The sequence below is a fragment of the Sinohyriopsis cumingii genome, chromosome 15, assembly GCF_028554795.1.
Source record: "Sinohyriopsis cumingii isolate HCF-2022 chromosome 15, ASM2855479v2, whole genome shotgun sequence".
Taxonomy (NCBI): Eukaryota; Metazoa; Mollusca; class Bivalvia; order Unionida; family Unionidae; genus Sinohyriopsis; species Sinohyriopsis cumingii.
In genome coordinates this window covers 92639446-92658832 of record NC_142975.1, presented here as the reverse complement: position 1 = coordinate 92658832, position 19387 = coordinate 92639446, and the positions used below count along the sequence as shown (strand labels likewise).

The following is a 19387-nucleotide window of genomic DNA, read 5'->3' as shown; positions in this document are numbered from 1 at the left end:
CCGTTATCCGAAAAGATTATAATAAAAATTCAATCCTTCCCCCAAACAAGAGAGGTTAACCGTCGCAAGCTACCAATTTATTGCGAGCTCATCCCATATGGCAATCTTTGCGGTTGCATGTCACACTGTCTACGACAAAATGTGCTTTGAAAAACATCTGCAGAAATTTTGCACCATTACACAAAGTATAAGATGACACAATTTGATAAAGGAAAAGAACTTTAACGTCTTAAGTCGAGCATGTAGTGTAAAAGGGTAACAGTATATTAAAGACCGGAATGTGAAAGTGCTTAACTTGGAAAGATACCAGAACATGGATGAATCTGTTGCCAGCGATACTCGATTGGCACAAAAAAATAAACTTGTTATATATGAATAGACATCAGTCTGGTGAAAGTAAGAAAGTAAGAAACATCTAAACTATGATGTTTTGAAAGGTACTAAGTTTAGAGAATGTGACTCATGTAGATGAGACGGTGCAGTAAAAATAGACGAACCAAAACATGCCTTGGTACGTGATGTCCCGAGGACAAATAGAATGTGTATCCAAACCATCACCAACTAACAACATAATGGTTCACATGAAATACGTGATAAGGCGATACTACTAAATATACAACTGACCTAGGGCTCAGTAATGACGTTGGGGGGAAAAAATGAAAAAATATCACATTAAAAAAATTTGAACTTCTCTCTAAGCTTATTTAAAATGGGTATCGCAACTGTACAAAATGTTCTATAAAATTGTATATTTGTTATTTGAAAACAGTTGAGATATCTACATTTTTAAAACACGTATAAAACAACAAATCGCCAATACTTTCTACAAAATAAGTCAAACTGTGTATGACCACACGGATAAAATATAAACAGTTTGATAGCTGAAATGGGAAATCATGATTATAAAAATTCCAGATATGCACAGATTGCTAAAAGAAAACTAGATTAAACTGGTTTACGGTGGGGAACCTAACATATTGCAAGAAAACATCAACAAAGAACAGCATGGGAATGTGGTTAGACAGAAAATAGAAACGCAACGTATTTGCACAATAAAAGCCAATTTCATATCACTTATGGAACTGAGCCAAAGTCACATAAACTGTTTGCATTTTCTAATATAATTTCTTTTAAGCTTTATGTTCTAATTAAAAACAAAGGCAACAAACTAGCTTAACATATTACCCTTTTAAAGCAACTAAATTTAGTACACCTTAACCCGATCAGAATTTATCAGAATTTATCAAGCATATCCAGGGACATACAAATATCAGATTTCTTAAACAAGCAGTAGAACATTTGAAATAGCTCAAATTCAAAATTTAACATTGATGTCTCTGTGAAAAAACTATAACGTGAGATTTTGGCAGAATAAACTTAACTTGGTATTGTGTCTTTCTTATTAATATTTAACAGGCAACAAAATGTACTAAACTTTTTAATGGCAAAATATACATTTTATACTTACGTGTGCCTGTCGATGATACAACTAAATCGAATAACAGTTGCATACATAAAATCCAATTGGAATTGGTCTGTAGCAATTTTCAATATTCCAACATAACACGCAGTTTTCAATATTCCAACATAACACGACTGGAAATTATATTAGAAAATGCAAACAGTTTATATGACTTTTGCTCGGTTCGATAAGTGAAAATAAACCGAATACTTACGCAATAATAGAACATACGAACAAAACAAATGTTGTTGTGTTGGATACTTTTTAAACATAAATATAACACAGAGCACGTACTGGTGAATATTGAAAACTTTGACAGCTGATGAAAGGCATTATTTTTAGTAGGTAATGAAGATCCTCCTTTCAGGATATACCTTTTGTGTCTTTAATATACAAAATAGGATTAACAGACGATGGAAGATTAAATCAGATTATAAGATCTTGCGTAATTTGTATATTAGGTGCACAATTTTAAAATACTTATTGCTCATTCCGATTCAATGGTGTCAGAGATGAGTGAAATGTTAATGGAACTATTAATTTCTGGAAAAAAAGTTTATGATATCGATAAAAAGATCGTGGCTAAATCTTGAATTTGGATCTATTTCTTTGCTTATTTTTGTCAGCTCTTGAATTTCTTTTCATACGTTTCAAGGTCCGCCTCATATATATCATTTTCGTTAATTGATAACATCTACCAGCATTTAAATAACCTTATTTTTATCTCCTATTGTGGTTAATAATATTGTGGAAGGTCTCTGTATTGAATAAATTCATACCTTCCTCAAACTATAGCCTCAGATTGTCTAACCTGGTCTTATAATGTCTCATTTCTGTCTATTGTTGGTATCTCTATTTCCTTTGGTATTCTTACTTTTTCTTCAAATGTCTGATTTCTGTATGTCATGGACATCTCTTTTTCCTGTAGTACTCTAACGTTTACTTCAAATATCTCATTTTTGTCATTGTTGGCATCTCTATTTCGTCTGCTACTATTATTTGTTACCATTGTTCAACAGTGGATATCAGATGATATTTCAGATGTGATTGTGCTGTTGGAGGTTTTCCAATCTCTGGCCTTTCTCCTGTATCTCTAAGACTATTCTTTCTTGAAAATAGTCTGTCGCTGTTGAAGTAGAAACAATGTATGTTTGTTGAATCCCTCGGGAATGTTTCTCTATCGAACATCGTGATAAACAAAAACACCTGAACTACCATTTTTGGACATTCGGAACAGACCATCCCAGAACTCTCTCTCTCCCTCTCTCTCTCTCTCTCTCTCCCTCTCTCAGAGTGATATAATACTTATTGCAATTGCTCACAACCCCAACAGGAGTTCCCCATCCCATGACAGAAAAGGAACCTTACTGGATACGCCGCCTTAGAACATTGAAACAAAGCGGTTTAAACCAACAAGACTAGAAAGGGTCAACCATGCACAAACGAAATAATCTTTTGTAGCCGACACATTTGTTTTTAAATAATTCTCTAAATTTGGTAAATAGCCTATGACTACCATAACAATGAAATATCCGGGATATAATTTGCGCTGACATACATTTACATAAAGTAACAGATGTCGTTATGGATCATCAACTTCTATGTCAATACAAATATTTTCCAATATCAGCAATAAGCTGAAACAAACTAGTTGAAACATAATAATGTTAAAAGGTTTAATTCCTGTAGAAACAGCCATGCAAAGTTTCGCAAGCATAATTTTTTCTGTTTTATTTGTTTGTCTTATTTATGTGTTGTATTTGCCTTTGAAAGGGACTCATTAAAGAGTCTAATGCGCTTAGGATAGTTAGATACTAGATCCGTACCGTTAGTTGTCAGTTTATTGCATTTATCTTAATCAATCCCTGACACACGTGATCCCTTGCTGGATCCAGTGCACTTGAAAGGATTGTTATTCGCCATATGATTTGCATTCTCTCTCTCTCTCTCTCTCTCTCTCTCTCTCTCTCTCTCTCTATATATATATATATATATATATATATATATATATATATATATATATATATATATATATATATATATATTGATTATTCATGTACCTGTATAGTCAAAGTTTGATTAGCGATTTTTTATATTTTCCACATTTTAATTTAGTCCTCTACTATAATATGATTTCCAGTACAGTTTAATTTTCTTTGGTTCTATAATTTGTTTTCTAGTACTTTCCCCGCCCCCTACACGTCCAGGATCTTGATCAGAACAATTATTAGCAAAGATTTACTGTTGATTCGGCTTATGTTTCATGTTCAAACAAAATATTTTCAATTTCTTTCAGCTGAAATCTTGTTATCCTCAGTCAATGTTCACTTATTGAAAAGGCAGGGAATCGAAAACGCATTGCTCAGGATAGAATTCGGATTTATCAAAAACAAAAATGACATTAACTTCATTTCGTTCTAACAGCATCAGACAGTAACGTTCCTACTTATTACAAATGAATTTGCAATGAACTAACTCATACAATGAAAAAGAACTGGAAAAACGAATGAAGATAAAAATCAAATCTATATAATTAGAGAGGAATATTAGAACTGCTAATATTTACATGTCATTGTCAACTGTTGCAACAATGTTTATAATGTGACATAGTATATAAGCAGATTTCTTCCTAACAAAACCTTAATCACACAATGAACCGAATACTTGAAACAAATTAGATTTTTCACTATATATATAGTATGCACTCTGTATCAATGATTTGCCACGAGGTGTATACATTTTTCATAAAAGGAAACGAAACTTGCCGAGTTTCCTATAATGACACATTTAAACAACGAGTGGTGTATCATACTAGGCATATATATTATTTTTATCACATACAAATACATAGATGTGCTCCTTGAACAGAGTTAAGATTTGCTACAGGCAACAGTATATTGACCGAGTGAATGAACTCCTCACAGACCTGCGATTGTGTCCGCTACAAAATGTAGTTCTGTGACTTTTGTAGCTATTCTAAATCACCGTTGCATATTGATATGTTGATTGTTTCCTTTATTAAGTTTCTATTTTTCTTCACATTGATTAAATTTATATCAAACACACGTATGAATTAAACATGAAAGATGGCTTAATGAAGAAGTAGAGCATCCCAAACACATGGTTAAAACTACGCCATTCAAATGAACCGTCAGCCGTTGAAATACCCTCGCATGGAAGAAAATGTGAAATAGAAACTAAGCAAAATTCCGAACCAACAAGAGGTAATTAAAACATTTTAATATATTTTTATTTTGATCTAAGGTATTGTTTTGCTTTAATAACAGTATTTCCGACCATACAATTCTCTCTCTCTCTCTCTCTCTCTCTCTCTCTCTCTCTCTCTCTCTCTTCGGGTCTGACTTTAAACTTTCATCCGTTTGTGAGTTTGACTTAACTTTTACAATCATTTATAGGTCCAGAGAGATCGTGGGATGACTTAAGCGAGAATCCTCTACGCTCGTCTTCTTATCGATTTTTGTCTGCATCTTGCTATGATTGTCCAGAGAGAGAAAGGGGGGCGGAACTACCTTTGGACATTTTCATACTTGATTAACAATAATCGATTATTAGAACATTATAACAGGTTATAACAACAACAACAACAACACATTAGATACATCACTATGTGTACCACGTAACCGAGAAATTTACCCTATAATGTCGAAAGGGTTGGCAACTTTGTATCATTCATTATATAAATCCCATGGAAAGTGCACACATACCGTCACGACGAATCATGTTCTTGTAGGCTACTTGGTGTAAGTTGAATTGCAAGGTTTTCATCCAGAGCGAATTATTTTTCTCTCTCACTTTCTGCCAGGTTTGTCCATTATGCATGAATGGGGAGAGGGGAGGCAGAAAGCAGAAAGGATTGCGATGAAATTCTGTACCATATTAAGTTCAATAAGATAAGACAAACATGAATGGATATGGAAGACAAACTTAAATGGCTATGGAGTCATATGAATTCAAAGAGGCCCAACCGAACTGATTAACGAATCATAAGACCTCAAAGAAGCCAAACATCAATTACTGGTGATTTACAAGAATTGAAAGAAACAAAACCGGAATGATTGGGAAGTCACATAAATTCAAAGAAGCAAAGCTGGAATGATTAGGGAGTCACAAGAGTTCAAAGAAGCCAACATGAATGATTAAGGAGTCACATAATTCAACGAAGCCATCTCTGAATGGCTAAGGAAAGAAGAAGAAACGTCTAAAATATCACAAGATGTGAACATAGTACGGGACGTTTAATTTAAAGTCCAAAACGGCATAATACATTATTTGATAGGTTCTTGTAAAGCTGTCTAAAAGGAAAAGTTCTTTGTCTCTCTGGAAGCTATTGAGATACCAAAGTCTATACAAAGCAATCCTCTAGAGACCATTATTATGAGCACTAATCAAAACCTTGGCAATATTGTCTAAATAAAACTCAATACAAGAAACTCTGTAACTTTTCAGGGGATGGCACCGATATAAATGCCTTGAAAAGAAATACCATTTATCAGAATAATGATAATTATATAGACAATGGAATAGTTTACCTGCTGGGAAATACCAACATACATGAAAAACACGTTTTGCAAGTTGAGTGGATGTTATAAGGGAGATAACCCAGTATGCCTGGGACAATATAAGCCTGTGCAGTAATGATCCTGTTACTTCTAAACGTCCAATTGATTTTGATCCAGTTTTCGTTGAATAAACATTATGTCAAAGATCTCATAAAAGTTTCATACATTTTAATTTGTACAAAAAGTTAATCCTACCATTATTCGACTACTTTTAAAAAAAAAACAAAAAAAAAAAACAACTGAATAAGTCTCTCGGAATGCAGCTGAGGTTCAACTTACCAAGTGGTAATTTTCATACTGTTACCGACATCTTGCGTTTCTTCTATTTCCAACATCTTCACCTGTCCTCGAATCCGAGCGATGTGGTTAAACTCATTTTAAGTGCAGCTTTCGTGATTTTCATCAAAACAAAAGGACAAACGATCCTATTTCGGTTGAAGTGTACCCTGTAATGTCAAACCACAGGTCTTTGAATTGCATCATTGTAGTAATATAGTGTCAGAAAATCGGAGAAAACATGTGGGGAAAAGCATATAGATATTCGATTTTTACTGCGACAAAATACTTCAAATGCATAACGAAAACGAGTTCTACCAGGAAACAAGTGGACAAGCTGACATGAGGACTAATACAGGACGTAACTGAAAAATACGGAGATGACCTATATATCGAGAGGGACTGTTTAAGTTTTTAACATTTTGCAAGTAACTTATGTGTCCTTCCAAATGTCAACAAGAGTTTTATCATCAAGGAAAACATTCAACAGCAAAATTCGCAATATATATTAACAAACAGGCCTTATTACTTAAAGTTTTGAACTATTTGAGGGGAAATTAATAGAAGTACACAATGAATCACAGAGGCTCGTATCGTTGCTTACAATTCTACTATCAGAATAATATATGTATGACTGACCGTTACGTTGTAAGCAACAATACATGACGAGCCCCTGTGACTAGGATCGTTGCCCATTGTGGCAGAGTTGTCAAAAGATTTCGACTTGCCGATAACTTTTGTCGGCGTGGATACAAATATAATTCTCGGCCAATGTAAGTACATGAGAAAGCTTGCCAGTAGCCTCCCGTAGGTCTCTGGTTCTTGCTCTGACAAATGGAGTTAAACCCCAAAACAATAACAACAAAGACGAAGTCATTTGCTTGATAATATTTTTAATGCACTGTTCAAAGAAGTCCCTAGTTTCATAAGGCATGCTATTGTTGTTCTCAAACAATTACCAGACATCGTGAACAAGCTGTTAACACCCGCTACTGCTGATATAGTAAGCTTTTACACTAATGTTATATATGACCTAGGAAATAAAGCAGTGACATTTTGTTAAAGGAAAAAAGTGATCCGATGATATTATTGAATATTCGCTGGAATCATAGTTTATTCAAAGCTGGAATTGTACGAACTGTAACAGACACATCATCATCAGTGTTTGGATTTATTCTGGACTTGTACTGAATTTTATTCAGGACATTAAATTCTTAGGACTTGTGTCTATAATTCTTGGATTATTTTGGAATTTAATTTGCAATACCGTAAGTCCTTTCTTCTCATTTTCATTTTGTATTCCACTGAAATAAATTATTTGTTAAATTTTACAAATTATTGTTGTCTTTGACTTTTTATATTACTGATCATCATCACATGGAATTCCTTCTAACTTATATCCCTCTGAAAACAATTATCTTCCCAATGATACGAACAGCTTAACAGTTATTGCGATATAGTAATAAAATGAGAAATGTTTTTAGAATGAATGAAAATTATTAACAGTAGGAGCCAAACCCAAAAATTGAATCAAATTACTACCAGGTCTAAATTTAACTTCATTGAAAGACAGATCTGGGCAACCAAATATGGTATGAGTAGATGCAAAACAAGTTCAACACAGAAGGAAAATATGATTAAATTTTAAAATGATAAATTATTTAAAGTTAAAGAGGACATAAGTTGTAATTCAACATTTTATATTCATGTGCAAATATTAGTCCTTTAAACTGGCCATACGAAAAATGAACTAAGAAAGTGGACGGCAGTACACAGCAAGCAAGAACAGAAGATCTAAGATTATTAAAGTTCAATAAACATCAACATAACTGTTCTGAATGCCATTTTGAAGGCCCTCCTTTGTATAAATGATGTACTGACAATGAATATTTAAGAGAAGAACAGAACTTAATATCATACTCTACAACACATAAGTTCCATTTGCATTGTGAACAATTGCTTGATCATGAGATCATGTGAGACCTATCATGTATACAAATGGTTAGGTTAGCACAGATGCCTGAGGCCTACCAATTATACGAATGGTTTGGCTGACACAGATGCCTGGGGCCCACCATATATACAAAAGGTACAGAGATACGCTTGTGTAGATGCCTGAGGCCTATCATATATGCATAGGTTACACAGACTATGGCTGGTGTACATGCCTGAGGTCTACCATGTATCCAAATGCTTAGGCTGACACAGATGTCTGAGGCCCACCATGTACACAAAAGGTACAGAGTTTCACTTGTGTAGATAATGCCTGAGTCATATCATATATGCATAAGGTACACATATTCTGGCTGGTGTACATGCCTGAGGTCTACCATGTATCCAAATGGTTAGACTGACACAGATGTCTGAGACCCACCATGTATACAAAAGGTACAGAGTTAGGCTTGTGTAGATGCCAAAGGCCTATCATGTATGCAGAAGTTACACAGAATCTGGCTCGTGTACATGCCTCAGATCTATCATGTATCCAAATGGTACACAAAGTTAAGCTGTTGCAGATGCATAAGGCCTCTCATATATACACAGTAATGCTGGTGTAGATGCCTGAGACCTATGATGTGTACAAAAGTTACACAGTTAGTCTAGTGTAGGTGCCTGTGGCCCATCGTGTTTACAAAATACACACGGAATAGTTAAAAACGTGATGTAAATTACAGCCAACTAGACTATATATTGTATTATAAAACTTATAATTACTTAAACAAGACATATATTTGTCAAACATGATGAGACAAATGTATGCGTCCTTTAAGTTCTGTTTTGGCAGATGTTCATTTCTTTGGGGAGGGGAAGGGCGGCTAGAAAAAAAGATATGTAGACTTAGGTCAGTAACTGTAAAGACTTGTACAATGGGATTGTATCTCAGGGTTTTGATGTTCTAGACAATAAATACAGTTTTGAATGAGATTACCTCCCATGTTTCCATGTTCCAGACAATAAATACAATTTTGAATGAGATTACCTCCCATGTTTCCATGTTCCAGTCAATAAATACAATTTTGAATGAGATTATCTCCCAATGTTTCCATGATTTAGACAATAATTACAATTTTAGAAGTTTTTGCCTCCCATTATTTGGATGTTCTAGACACAATAAATACAATTCTAAACGCGAGTGCCACCATCTGTTTGGATGTTTTAGACACAATAAATACAATTCTAAACGCGAATGCCACCCACTGTTTGGATGCTTTAGAGAAAATAAATAAAGTACCGAAGAAGACTGCCTCCTGAAGTTTTAACGTTCTAGACAAAATAAATACAAATTTTAATGCGATCACCTCCCAATGTTTGGATGTTCTGGACATAATAAATACAATTTTGAAGGGAGCTGCCTCCTAATGTTTTGGCGTTTTGGACACGATACAATTTTAATGGGATTGTTTTCACACTATTTGGATATCCTGGACAGAATAAATACATTTTGAATGGGACCACCTCCCAATGTTTGGATGTTCCGAACATAATAAATACAATTTGAAGGAGTTTGCCTCCTAATGTTTTGTTGTGTTGGACACGATACAGTTTTAATGGGATTGTTTCCCACTATTTGGATGTCCTGAACAGAATAAATACACTCTTGAAGGACCACTCCGGTGACCTAAGAAGGTTAGGATATCTGCCTCGGATGCAGGAGGTAATGGTTTCCAACCACGGCCGAGTCATATCAAACACTTATAAAAATGGTACTAACAGCTGCCTTGCATAACACTCAGCATTAAGAGGTTAGAACTAGTCAGCCTGTTGTCATGATAATGTGACTGGGTGGGACATGATGCTACATGTCTGCGACATGATGCCCCAGTGCTAGACATCACCATAAGCTGCCACACTGCAGGCAATGTAGTGATATGACTGAAACTTATTTTAAAGCTATGTTAAAAATCTAAATCGCAAACACACACACACACACACGTGCGCGCGCGATCTTGAAGGGGGTGGCTCCCACAGTTTGGATATTCTGGACAATTCTGAGTTGGACTGCTTCACTATGTTGATGCTTTAGACACAATAAGCACAATTTGGAAGAGGATTACATTCCAATATATGCATGTTCTTGACACAATAAATACAATCTGAAAGGGGATTACCTTCCATTGTTTGAATGTTCTGGGCAGAACAAATGCAATTCTAAATAAGATGGCCACCGTATTTTCGATGTCTTAGGATTAATTGATTGATTGATCGATTGATTGATTGATTGATTGTATTTTAACGGCGCATCAGCACTGTTAGGCTATTTAGCGCCTAACAAAATGTTATATGCATAATCTTTGTAAAAATTATAAAAAGTCTCATATCGACCAGCGATATCAAAACCAAATAGTTGAAATTAAAACGATAAGATGGTAACGGTAAAAGATAAAAGCTTCACCATCAACGGGGGATGTAAACGGTGCATGTTAATGAAGAGTGTCATGCATATATTGTGCTACACATGCTGGCTAGTGTCATGCATATATTGTGCTACACATGATGACTAGTGTCATGCACATAGTGTGTTACACATGCTGGCTAGTGTCATGTACATATTGTGCTACACATGATGGATTGTGTCATGCATATATTGTGCTACACATGCTGGCTAGTGTCATGCATATATTGTGCTACACATGCTGGCTAGTGTCATGCATATATTGTGCTACACATGATGGCTAGTGTCATGCATATAGTGCGCTACACATGCTGGCTAGTGTCATCCATATATTGTGTTACAAATGCTGGCTAGTGTCATCCATATAGTGTGCTACACATGCTGGTTAGTGTCATGTATAAATTGTGCTACATAGGCTAGTTAGTGTCATGCATATAATGTGCTACTCATGCTGGCTACTGTCATGCATATAGTGTGCTACACATGCTGGCTAGTGTCATGCATATATTGTGCTACACATGATGACTAGTGTCATGCACATAGTGTGTTACACATGCTGGCTAGTGTCATGTACATATTGTGCTACACATGATGGATTGTGTCATGCATATATTGTGCTACAGATGCTGGCTAGTGTCATGCATATATTGTGCTACACATGCTGGCTAGTGTCATGCATATATTGTGCTACACATGATGGCTAGTGTCATGCATATAGTGCGCTACACATGCTGGCTAGTGTCATCCATATATTGTGTTACAAATGCTGGCTAGTGTCATCCATATAGTGTGCTACACATGCTGGTTAGTGTCATGTATAAATTGTGCTACATAGGCTAGTTAGTGTCATGCATATAATGTGCTACACATGCTGGCTAGTGTCATGCATGTATTGAAATACACATGCTAGCTAGTGTCATGCATATAGTGTGATACACACGCTTGCTAGGGTCATGCACATAGTGTGCTACACATGCTGGATAGTGACATGCATATATTGTGCTACACATGCTGGTTGGTGTCATGCATATATTGTTCTAACATACTAGCGAGTGTCATGCATATATGGTGCTACACATACTGGTTAGTGTCATGCATATATTGTGCTACAAATACTGTCTAGTATCATGCATATATTTTTCTACATAGGCTAGCTAGTGTCATGCATATATTGTGCTACACATGATGGCTAGTGTTATGCATATATTGTGCTACATATGCTTGCTATTATCATGCATGTATTGAGCTACATAGGCTAGCTTGTGTCATGCATATATTGTGCTACACATGCTTGCTAGTGTCATGCATATATTGTGCTACACATGCTGGCTAGTGTCATGCATATATTGTGCTACTCATGCTACTACTGTCATGCACATAGTGTTCTACTCGTGCTGGCTAGTGTCATGCACATAGTGTGCTACACATGCTGGCTAGTGTCATGCATATATTGTGCTACTCATGCTACTACTGTCATGCACATAGTGTTCTACTCGTGCTGGCTAGTGTCATGCACATAGTGTGCTACACATGCTGGCTAGTGTCATGCACATAGTGTTCTACTCATGCTGGCTAGTGTCATGCACATAGTGTGCTACTCATGCTGGCTAGTGTCATGCACATAGTGTGCTACTCATGCTGGCTAGTGTCATGCACATAGTGTGCTACTCATGCTGGCTAGTGTCATGCACATAGTGTTCTACTCGTGCTGGCTACTGTCATGCACATAGTGTTCTACTCATGCTGGCTAGTGTCATGCACATAGTGTGCTACTCATGCTGGCTAGTGTCATGCATATATTGTGCTACTCATGCTACTACTGTCATGCACATAGTGTTCTACTCGTGCTGGCTAGTGTCATGCACATAGTGTTCTACTCATGCTGGCTAGTGTCATGCACATAGTGTGCTACACATGCTGGCTAGTGTCATGCACATAGTGTGCTACACATGCTGGCTAGTGTCATGCTTATAGTGTGCTACTCATGCTGGCTACTGTCATGCACATAGTGTGCTACTCATGCTGACTACTGTCATGCTTATAGTGTGCTACACATGCTGGCTAGTGTCATGCACATAGTGTGCTACTCATGCTGGCTAGTGTCATGCATATATTGTGCTACTCATGCTGGCTACTGTCATGCACATAGTGTGCTACTCATGCTGGCTACTGTCATACACATAGTGTGCTACTCATGCTGGCTACTGTCATGCTTATAGTGTGCTACTCATGCTGGCTACTGTCATGCACATAGTGTACTACTCATGCTGGCTAGTGTCATGCTTATAGTGTGCTACACATGCTGGCTAGTGTCATGCACATAGTGTGCTACTCATGCTGGCTAGTGTCATGCATATATTGTGCTACTCGTGCTGGCTACTGTCATGCACATAGTGTGCTAACTCATGCTCGCTACTGTCATGCACATAGTGTGCTACTCATGCTGGCTAGTGTCATGCTTATAGTGTGCTACACATGCTGGCTAGTATCATGCATATATTGTGCTACACTTGCTGGCTACTGTCATGCATATATTGTGCTACACATGCTGGCTAGTGGCATGCATATATTGTGCTACACAGGCTTTCTGAGGTCAAAACTGTCATGAGATTAAATCCTGAATTTGTCAGTTCCATTGACAAATACACTAAATTCCAGTGTGTACTAGTTCGGGGTAACAACTACACGAACTTTATAAGCCATGGATAATTATTATCCCAATGTGGCTGAACATTTCTTTGTTTCTTAGTTGTGTGTTTTATTTGATAGTTTTTGCATCCACATCATCTGGCTTATGTCTCCTTATCGGAATAGTTACTTCAGACTCTGTGGCAGCCTTACATTTTACCCTTCCAAGCTCACGTTAAGTTTTTTCTCCTCAAAATCTTCCTTACGACCTTCCTTGCAAACATAATTTAGTAAATTCATTTTATTCAAATAGAATAGATCACCGCCTTTGACAACAATTTCTAATAAATTAATCATAAAATATATTTTGTAATTTTATTTCAAATACAGACTGCTTTGTTAGTGTAATTGATTTTCTTCAAACACAAAAATGCATGATAAAGTTGATTCACTGTATAATCAGTCCAAAACAAAGTAGAGACTCATTAAGGTCATTTAATCGGTTCATAAAGGAAGTGGCCACTTACTAAGATGATAACGTGCCTTCCACTAATTTCATTGCATTGACTCATTGGATTCACATCAAAGAATGATCTGTTCATAATTATCAGTTTCCAGTTGTTGGGTAAACACAACAAAACAATGTCGTTTAAAGCATTGCTAATCAGTCATACCAGATTTGTTTTTTAAAATGCTGAGATTGGCTTCTAAGATCACTTAGCCCAATTCATAGTCAACTCGAGCACATGTCACAGTTTTCAATGACCACTTACTGTTGTTTTACAGGAAAATGTAAATTAATAGAGGTAAATTCAAGAATTCAAACATTAAGTATGACCAGAGCATAAATGGCAAAATAAAGGCAGATAAAGTGATTCGAGTACAAACATCAGTACTTTCCTTACCTGCTTTAAAATAGGAAAGAAAGCACTTGTCTCAAATTAGTGCTTTGGAAATGTATTGTCTGGCACATTGGGCTATGGGATTTGATCAGCTCTGGACTCCTATTGTAAGCCATGTAAACGCTGCTAACTGACTTTTCTCTAACTGCAATTATGTAAACTCCCTTTATGACTACTTTCTTAATTGTAATCATGTAAACTCTTCTATATAACTTTTCTCAGACTGTAATTGCATGAACTCTGATATATGTCTTGTCTCTTAGTGTAATTGCATGAACTCTGCTATATGACCTTTCTCTTACTGCAATTATGTAAACTCTCTGTATGACTAATTTCCTAATTGTAATCGTGTAAACTCTGCTATGTCTTGTCTCTTAATGTAATTGCATGAACTCTGCTATATGACTTTTCTCTTAATGTAATTGCATGAACTATATTATATGACTTTTCTCTTACTGCAATTATGTAAACTCTCTGTATGCCTAATTTCCTAATTGTAATCGTGTAAACTATTGTCTCTTATTGTAATTGCATAAACTCTGCTATATGACTTATCTCTTATTGTAATTGCATGAACTCTGCTATATGACTTATCTCTTATTGTAATTGCATAAACTCTGCTATATGAATTGTCTCTTATCGTAATTGCATAAATTCTGCTATACGACTAATCTCTTATTGTAATTGCATAAACTCTGCCAGAGAACTCGGAAACACTTAATTACGCGTATTTGGACGCCAATTTTTGATCTGGGACGCAGAAAATCCCTGAGGCGGAAGTCCTCCGTACGCATGTTATAGGTGTGCGGCAAATTTCAAAGACTTGCCAGTCCTGCTTCAGCCACCTGCTTTGTGGGAAAATGTGTTGATCAAGTAGCTGTTCTGATATTTACAGCGACAGAATTCAGTGACTCAAAGGCCCCTTAATGTACATACATGTTGCCATTATAACTGAACATCAAAAAGAACATGATGCAATAGCTGGGCAGCAAGATCAAAGGCTTTGACTGGCGACCGGATGCAAAAATATACTGATATTTTACAGCGATTGAATTCAGAGTCAGAAAGACCCAGAGATGTAAATGTTGTCATTTATAAAAGTACATCAAATAAACAACTTAAGCTTTCGTTTTGTGTTCATTTCCGAATGTATCGGAATAAGCAGTCCACGAGAATCAAGACACGCTGAGACTTAGACAAAATACCATTCGTAAATTTTGATAAGTATTTTGGGGTTAAACGGCAAACTTACGAATATTGTAACGAAATTCGAAAGAGTGCTAAAGCTGCTAGAATTGATAGTATGGACAGGAGAGTAGCTAAGTGTAAGAAAGTGTGATGCCTAGCCTAGTGTTTGGAATAAGTCCTGACTTGAATTGACAAAATTCAGTATCACTGATGGACGAACAAGAGCTATTTAAGAGGTACATTGACTGACCATACTTTTGTTTAAATGCAGCTCGCCTTAGCCCGGTTATTTCTAGTGTTGTAGCAAAATTTATTCATCAGTACATCAGTAGCTAGGCCTAGTTTTGATATCAATTACGCTGACAAATTCTTGCCCATTCACAAGCATATGTTTTAATAGCTGACTGACCATTAACCCTTTTCCGAGTAAGGTAGCAACTATCAATTTCCTGCATAATACCCTTTAATGATAAAACATACAAACATGTGTTTTAAGATCAGAATCAGTGATCTGGATATATATTAACTGCCTCTTGTCACTATTTCGTCATAAAATTAGTTTGAAACTCTTAAGTGAACCAGTAGGTCAAACGGGAAATAATGGCGGACTTCGCTAAGTCTGGGATGTACCAGTTTATTAGATTGTCTGTTTTCGTAAATCATCGAGCAAATATTTTTCAGAAAAATATACAGATCATTGAAAGCAAAGCCAAGGTATTGTTTTATTAAAGATTTAACTTTAAATTGAAAATTATGTAGGTCAGAAACGTATGGGACAATGCTATGCTGTGGAATTTCGCGAGATGCGCTTTAAAGTCTAATCTGTTTTCCGACCTGACACGTATTTGCGAAAATACGGGGGAAAAAACATCAAACAAGATACTATTTAACCATTGCCCAAAATTACTACAAGGACGTAGACAAATAAATAAACCATAAATTTGCAATCCTGTCAATGGACTGTTGTAATGAAGCTATATTAAAGTGAGTGATTCCATTACGAAAACCTCTCCATCTAAAAATAGATGCACTCACGTCTTTGTTGATTCTATAGGAAAGAAGGGACTGCAGCTTTTGATGGTGGGATTCCTATTTTACCAAAATGAGAGTCCTGGACTCCTAGTTTTAAAACCCTAACGAGACCTCTGTCTGCTATATAAATTGTCTCTTATTGTAACTGCATAAACTCTGCTATATGACTTATCTCTTACTGTAATTGCATAAACTCTACTATACGACTTGTCTCTTACTGCAATTATGCAAACTGTGCTATATACCATTTATCTCTTATTGTAATTATGCAAACTGTGCTATATACCAATTATGTCGTATTGTAATTATGCAAACTGTGCTATATAACATTTATCTCTTATTGTAATTATGCAAACTGTGCTATATACCATTTATCTCTTATTTGTAATTATGCAAACTGTGCTATATACCATTTATCTCTTATTGTAATTATGCAAACTGTGCTATATACCATTTATCTCGTATTGTAATTATGCACATGCACATTTTTTCTTCTACTTTTAAATCATATTTATGGAACATCTTTGAAAAATGTTTTACGTAATGTTGGTTACTGTGAGTGGTAGGAAAGTTCATAATAACTTTTCTTTCAATGTTGTTTTAATCATGCTCACTCACGGGAAATCTTATTGGAAACTTTTGTTGCATATAATACTTTGAACATTAAAAAGTAAGCACAATTATAACAAAAGCAAACAAAATTAGCCAAATGAACAGATTTAATAGTCATTTTATATATCACACGTTAAGGCACAGCTAAATTGTACTATATTATATAATCTAGTACCTAATAACAAAGAGAACAATATAGTCACGCCAACATAATTAGAAATGATGTCCCAAGTATTATAGACATTTGCTACTGGAAAGTGAAAAATTAGCATGAAGAACAAGTCGTTTCATTATATGACACCCTGACTGTTCCTACTCCTCTACCTCTCCATATATACTACCCTGTGGAACAAAAAAATATGTGTTTGTGATTTGAATTTTTAACGTAGTTGTAACAATTTGGAAGTCAAATTACTACGATGTATGCAGTGTGGCAGTTTATAGTCATGCCTAGCACTGGGGCATTATGCCATAGACATGTGGCACTATGTTCCAACCAGTCACATTATCCTGACACCAGGACGACAAGTCTTAAGACTAACCTCTCAATGCTAAGCGCCTAGCGAGGCAGCTGTAAGCATAATCACTTTTATAAGTCTTTGGTATGACTCGGCCGCAACCCACGACTTCCCACATTTGAGGTTGATGCTCTAACCACTAGTCAACCAGAGCAGTCTTTAACTTTTATTTTAATTTATCACCAGTATGCACACTCATATGCTTTGCCAAATTTGAATTCACTGTAAATAATTTCCCACATGTTTCACATTTGTATGGCTTGTCACCAGTGTGTATCATCATATGTATTGTCAAATTTGAAGTCTGATTAAATGATTTTCCACATAACGCACATTTGTATGGCTTCTCGCCAGTATGTATCCTCTTGTGTATGGTCAAATAAGATGAATCACTAAAGGATTTGCCGCAAACTTCACATTTGATTTGGTTGTCAGAAGTGTGTTTCTTACTGTGCTTTGTCAAATAAATTTCCTGGCTAAACGATTTACCACATATTAAACATTTTATAGGATTGTCATCAGAATGTATCCTGTTGTGTTTCGCCAAATGAGAAGTATGGTTAAACGATTTTCCACATATTTTACACCTGACTGGTTTCTCACCAGTGTGTATTCTCGCGTGTAAAGTCAAATACGAGCCCTGGCTAAAGGTTTTGTTACAAATATCACACTTGTATGGTTTGTCACCAGTATGTATTCTAGTGTGTATTGTCAAACTGGATGTCTGGCTGAACGACTTCCCACAGATTTCACATTTGAATGGTTTATCACCGGTATGTATCCTGTTGTGAATTGTCAAGCTTGAGGTCTGACTGAACGATTTCCCACATATTTCACATTTGAATGGTTTGTCACCAGTATGTATTCTCATATGAATTTTCTTTGTGAAGTGTCTCAAGAATAATTTACTACATACTTCACATTTGTATGTTTTGTCACCAGTGTATGTCTGCATTTTCATCTTTCGAAAACCACTGTTCCAGGTTATAAGAAGGACTTGTAGATACCTTCAGCTTTAGTTTTTTCAACATAATGGCCGGTATAAAAGATCGTACCTATAATTAGAATAATTACATTCCGTGACATGGTTAATACCATTCTACATTCCATCCAGCGACGAAATCTCAGCATAACGCATCTGCCGTAATCAGAATATTTGATCGTTTTCGCTTATGGCCGGATAAAACATCGGAAATTAGATGGAACTTCGTCTGCCTTTTCCGTCAATACAAAAAAGAAACATCGGAACTAACTTTGTCGCTGTATGGATTCTGATCACAACTGTTTTTCCTATACAGTCTCTACGTTTATATCTTAGTAATGCACTCTCCTCTGTGTCCAAATCCTAATAAATCATATGTTAATCGAAACTACTTTCAAAGCAAAACTCACGGTGAAGTTATTGTCATAGCTTATCCAGTATTGTTTGAGAGGATGGACTAAAAAAATAAAAAAGCACCGCGCAATTTTACAGATTTTACTTCCGGAACAGCGTCAACCACTCATTACTCGCTGTACACTGATGCCCATATACTTGAAAATGATAACACACGTGCAAACTAACGATTCGTGCATGTCAATAGGCGATTTTAAAATCCAAATTTTCATGTGTTAGGCAGCAAAGTTGGAAAATGAATTGTATTTAAAACAAGTGGTAGCTCAGGTCTGTACAACTTGTAACACTGTGTCCAGTGGTAGTTGTTGATATATTGTCCACTAGATAGGGACATACCAGCCAACTGCAAGATAAAACCAGACGTTGTTCTCAGAGCAATACAACTTTTGTTGGGTCATCA

The 19387-nt window shown here is 35.9% G+C and overlaps 1 protein-coding gene across 1 annotated transcript; it reads right to left on the bottom strand.

The window, feature by feature from the left end:
• Positions 1-17162: 17162 nt before the first annotated feature.
• On the bottom strand, positions 17163-19041 carry LOC149782315 (uncharacterized). Its single transcript, XM_089934863.1, has one exon. The coding sequence runs from the start codon at positions 18550-18552 to the stop codon at positions 17758-17760; it is 795 nt and encodes a 264-aa protein (XP_089790989.1). The 5' UTR covers positions 18553-19041; the 3' UTR covers positions 17163-17757.
• Between the last annotated feature and the right edge of the window lie 346 nt (positions 19042-19387).

Coding starts and splice junctions, on each gene's coding strand:
- LOC149782315 (XM_089934863.1), bottom strand. CDS start 18,552: ATGAAAATGCAGACATACACTGGTGACAAAACATACAAATGTGAAGTA.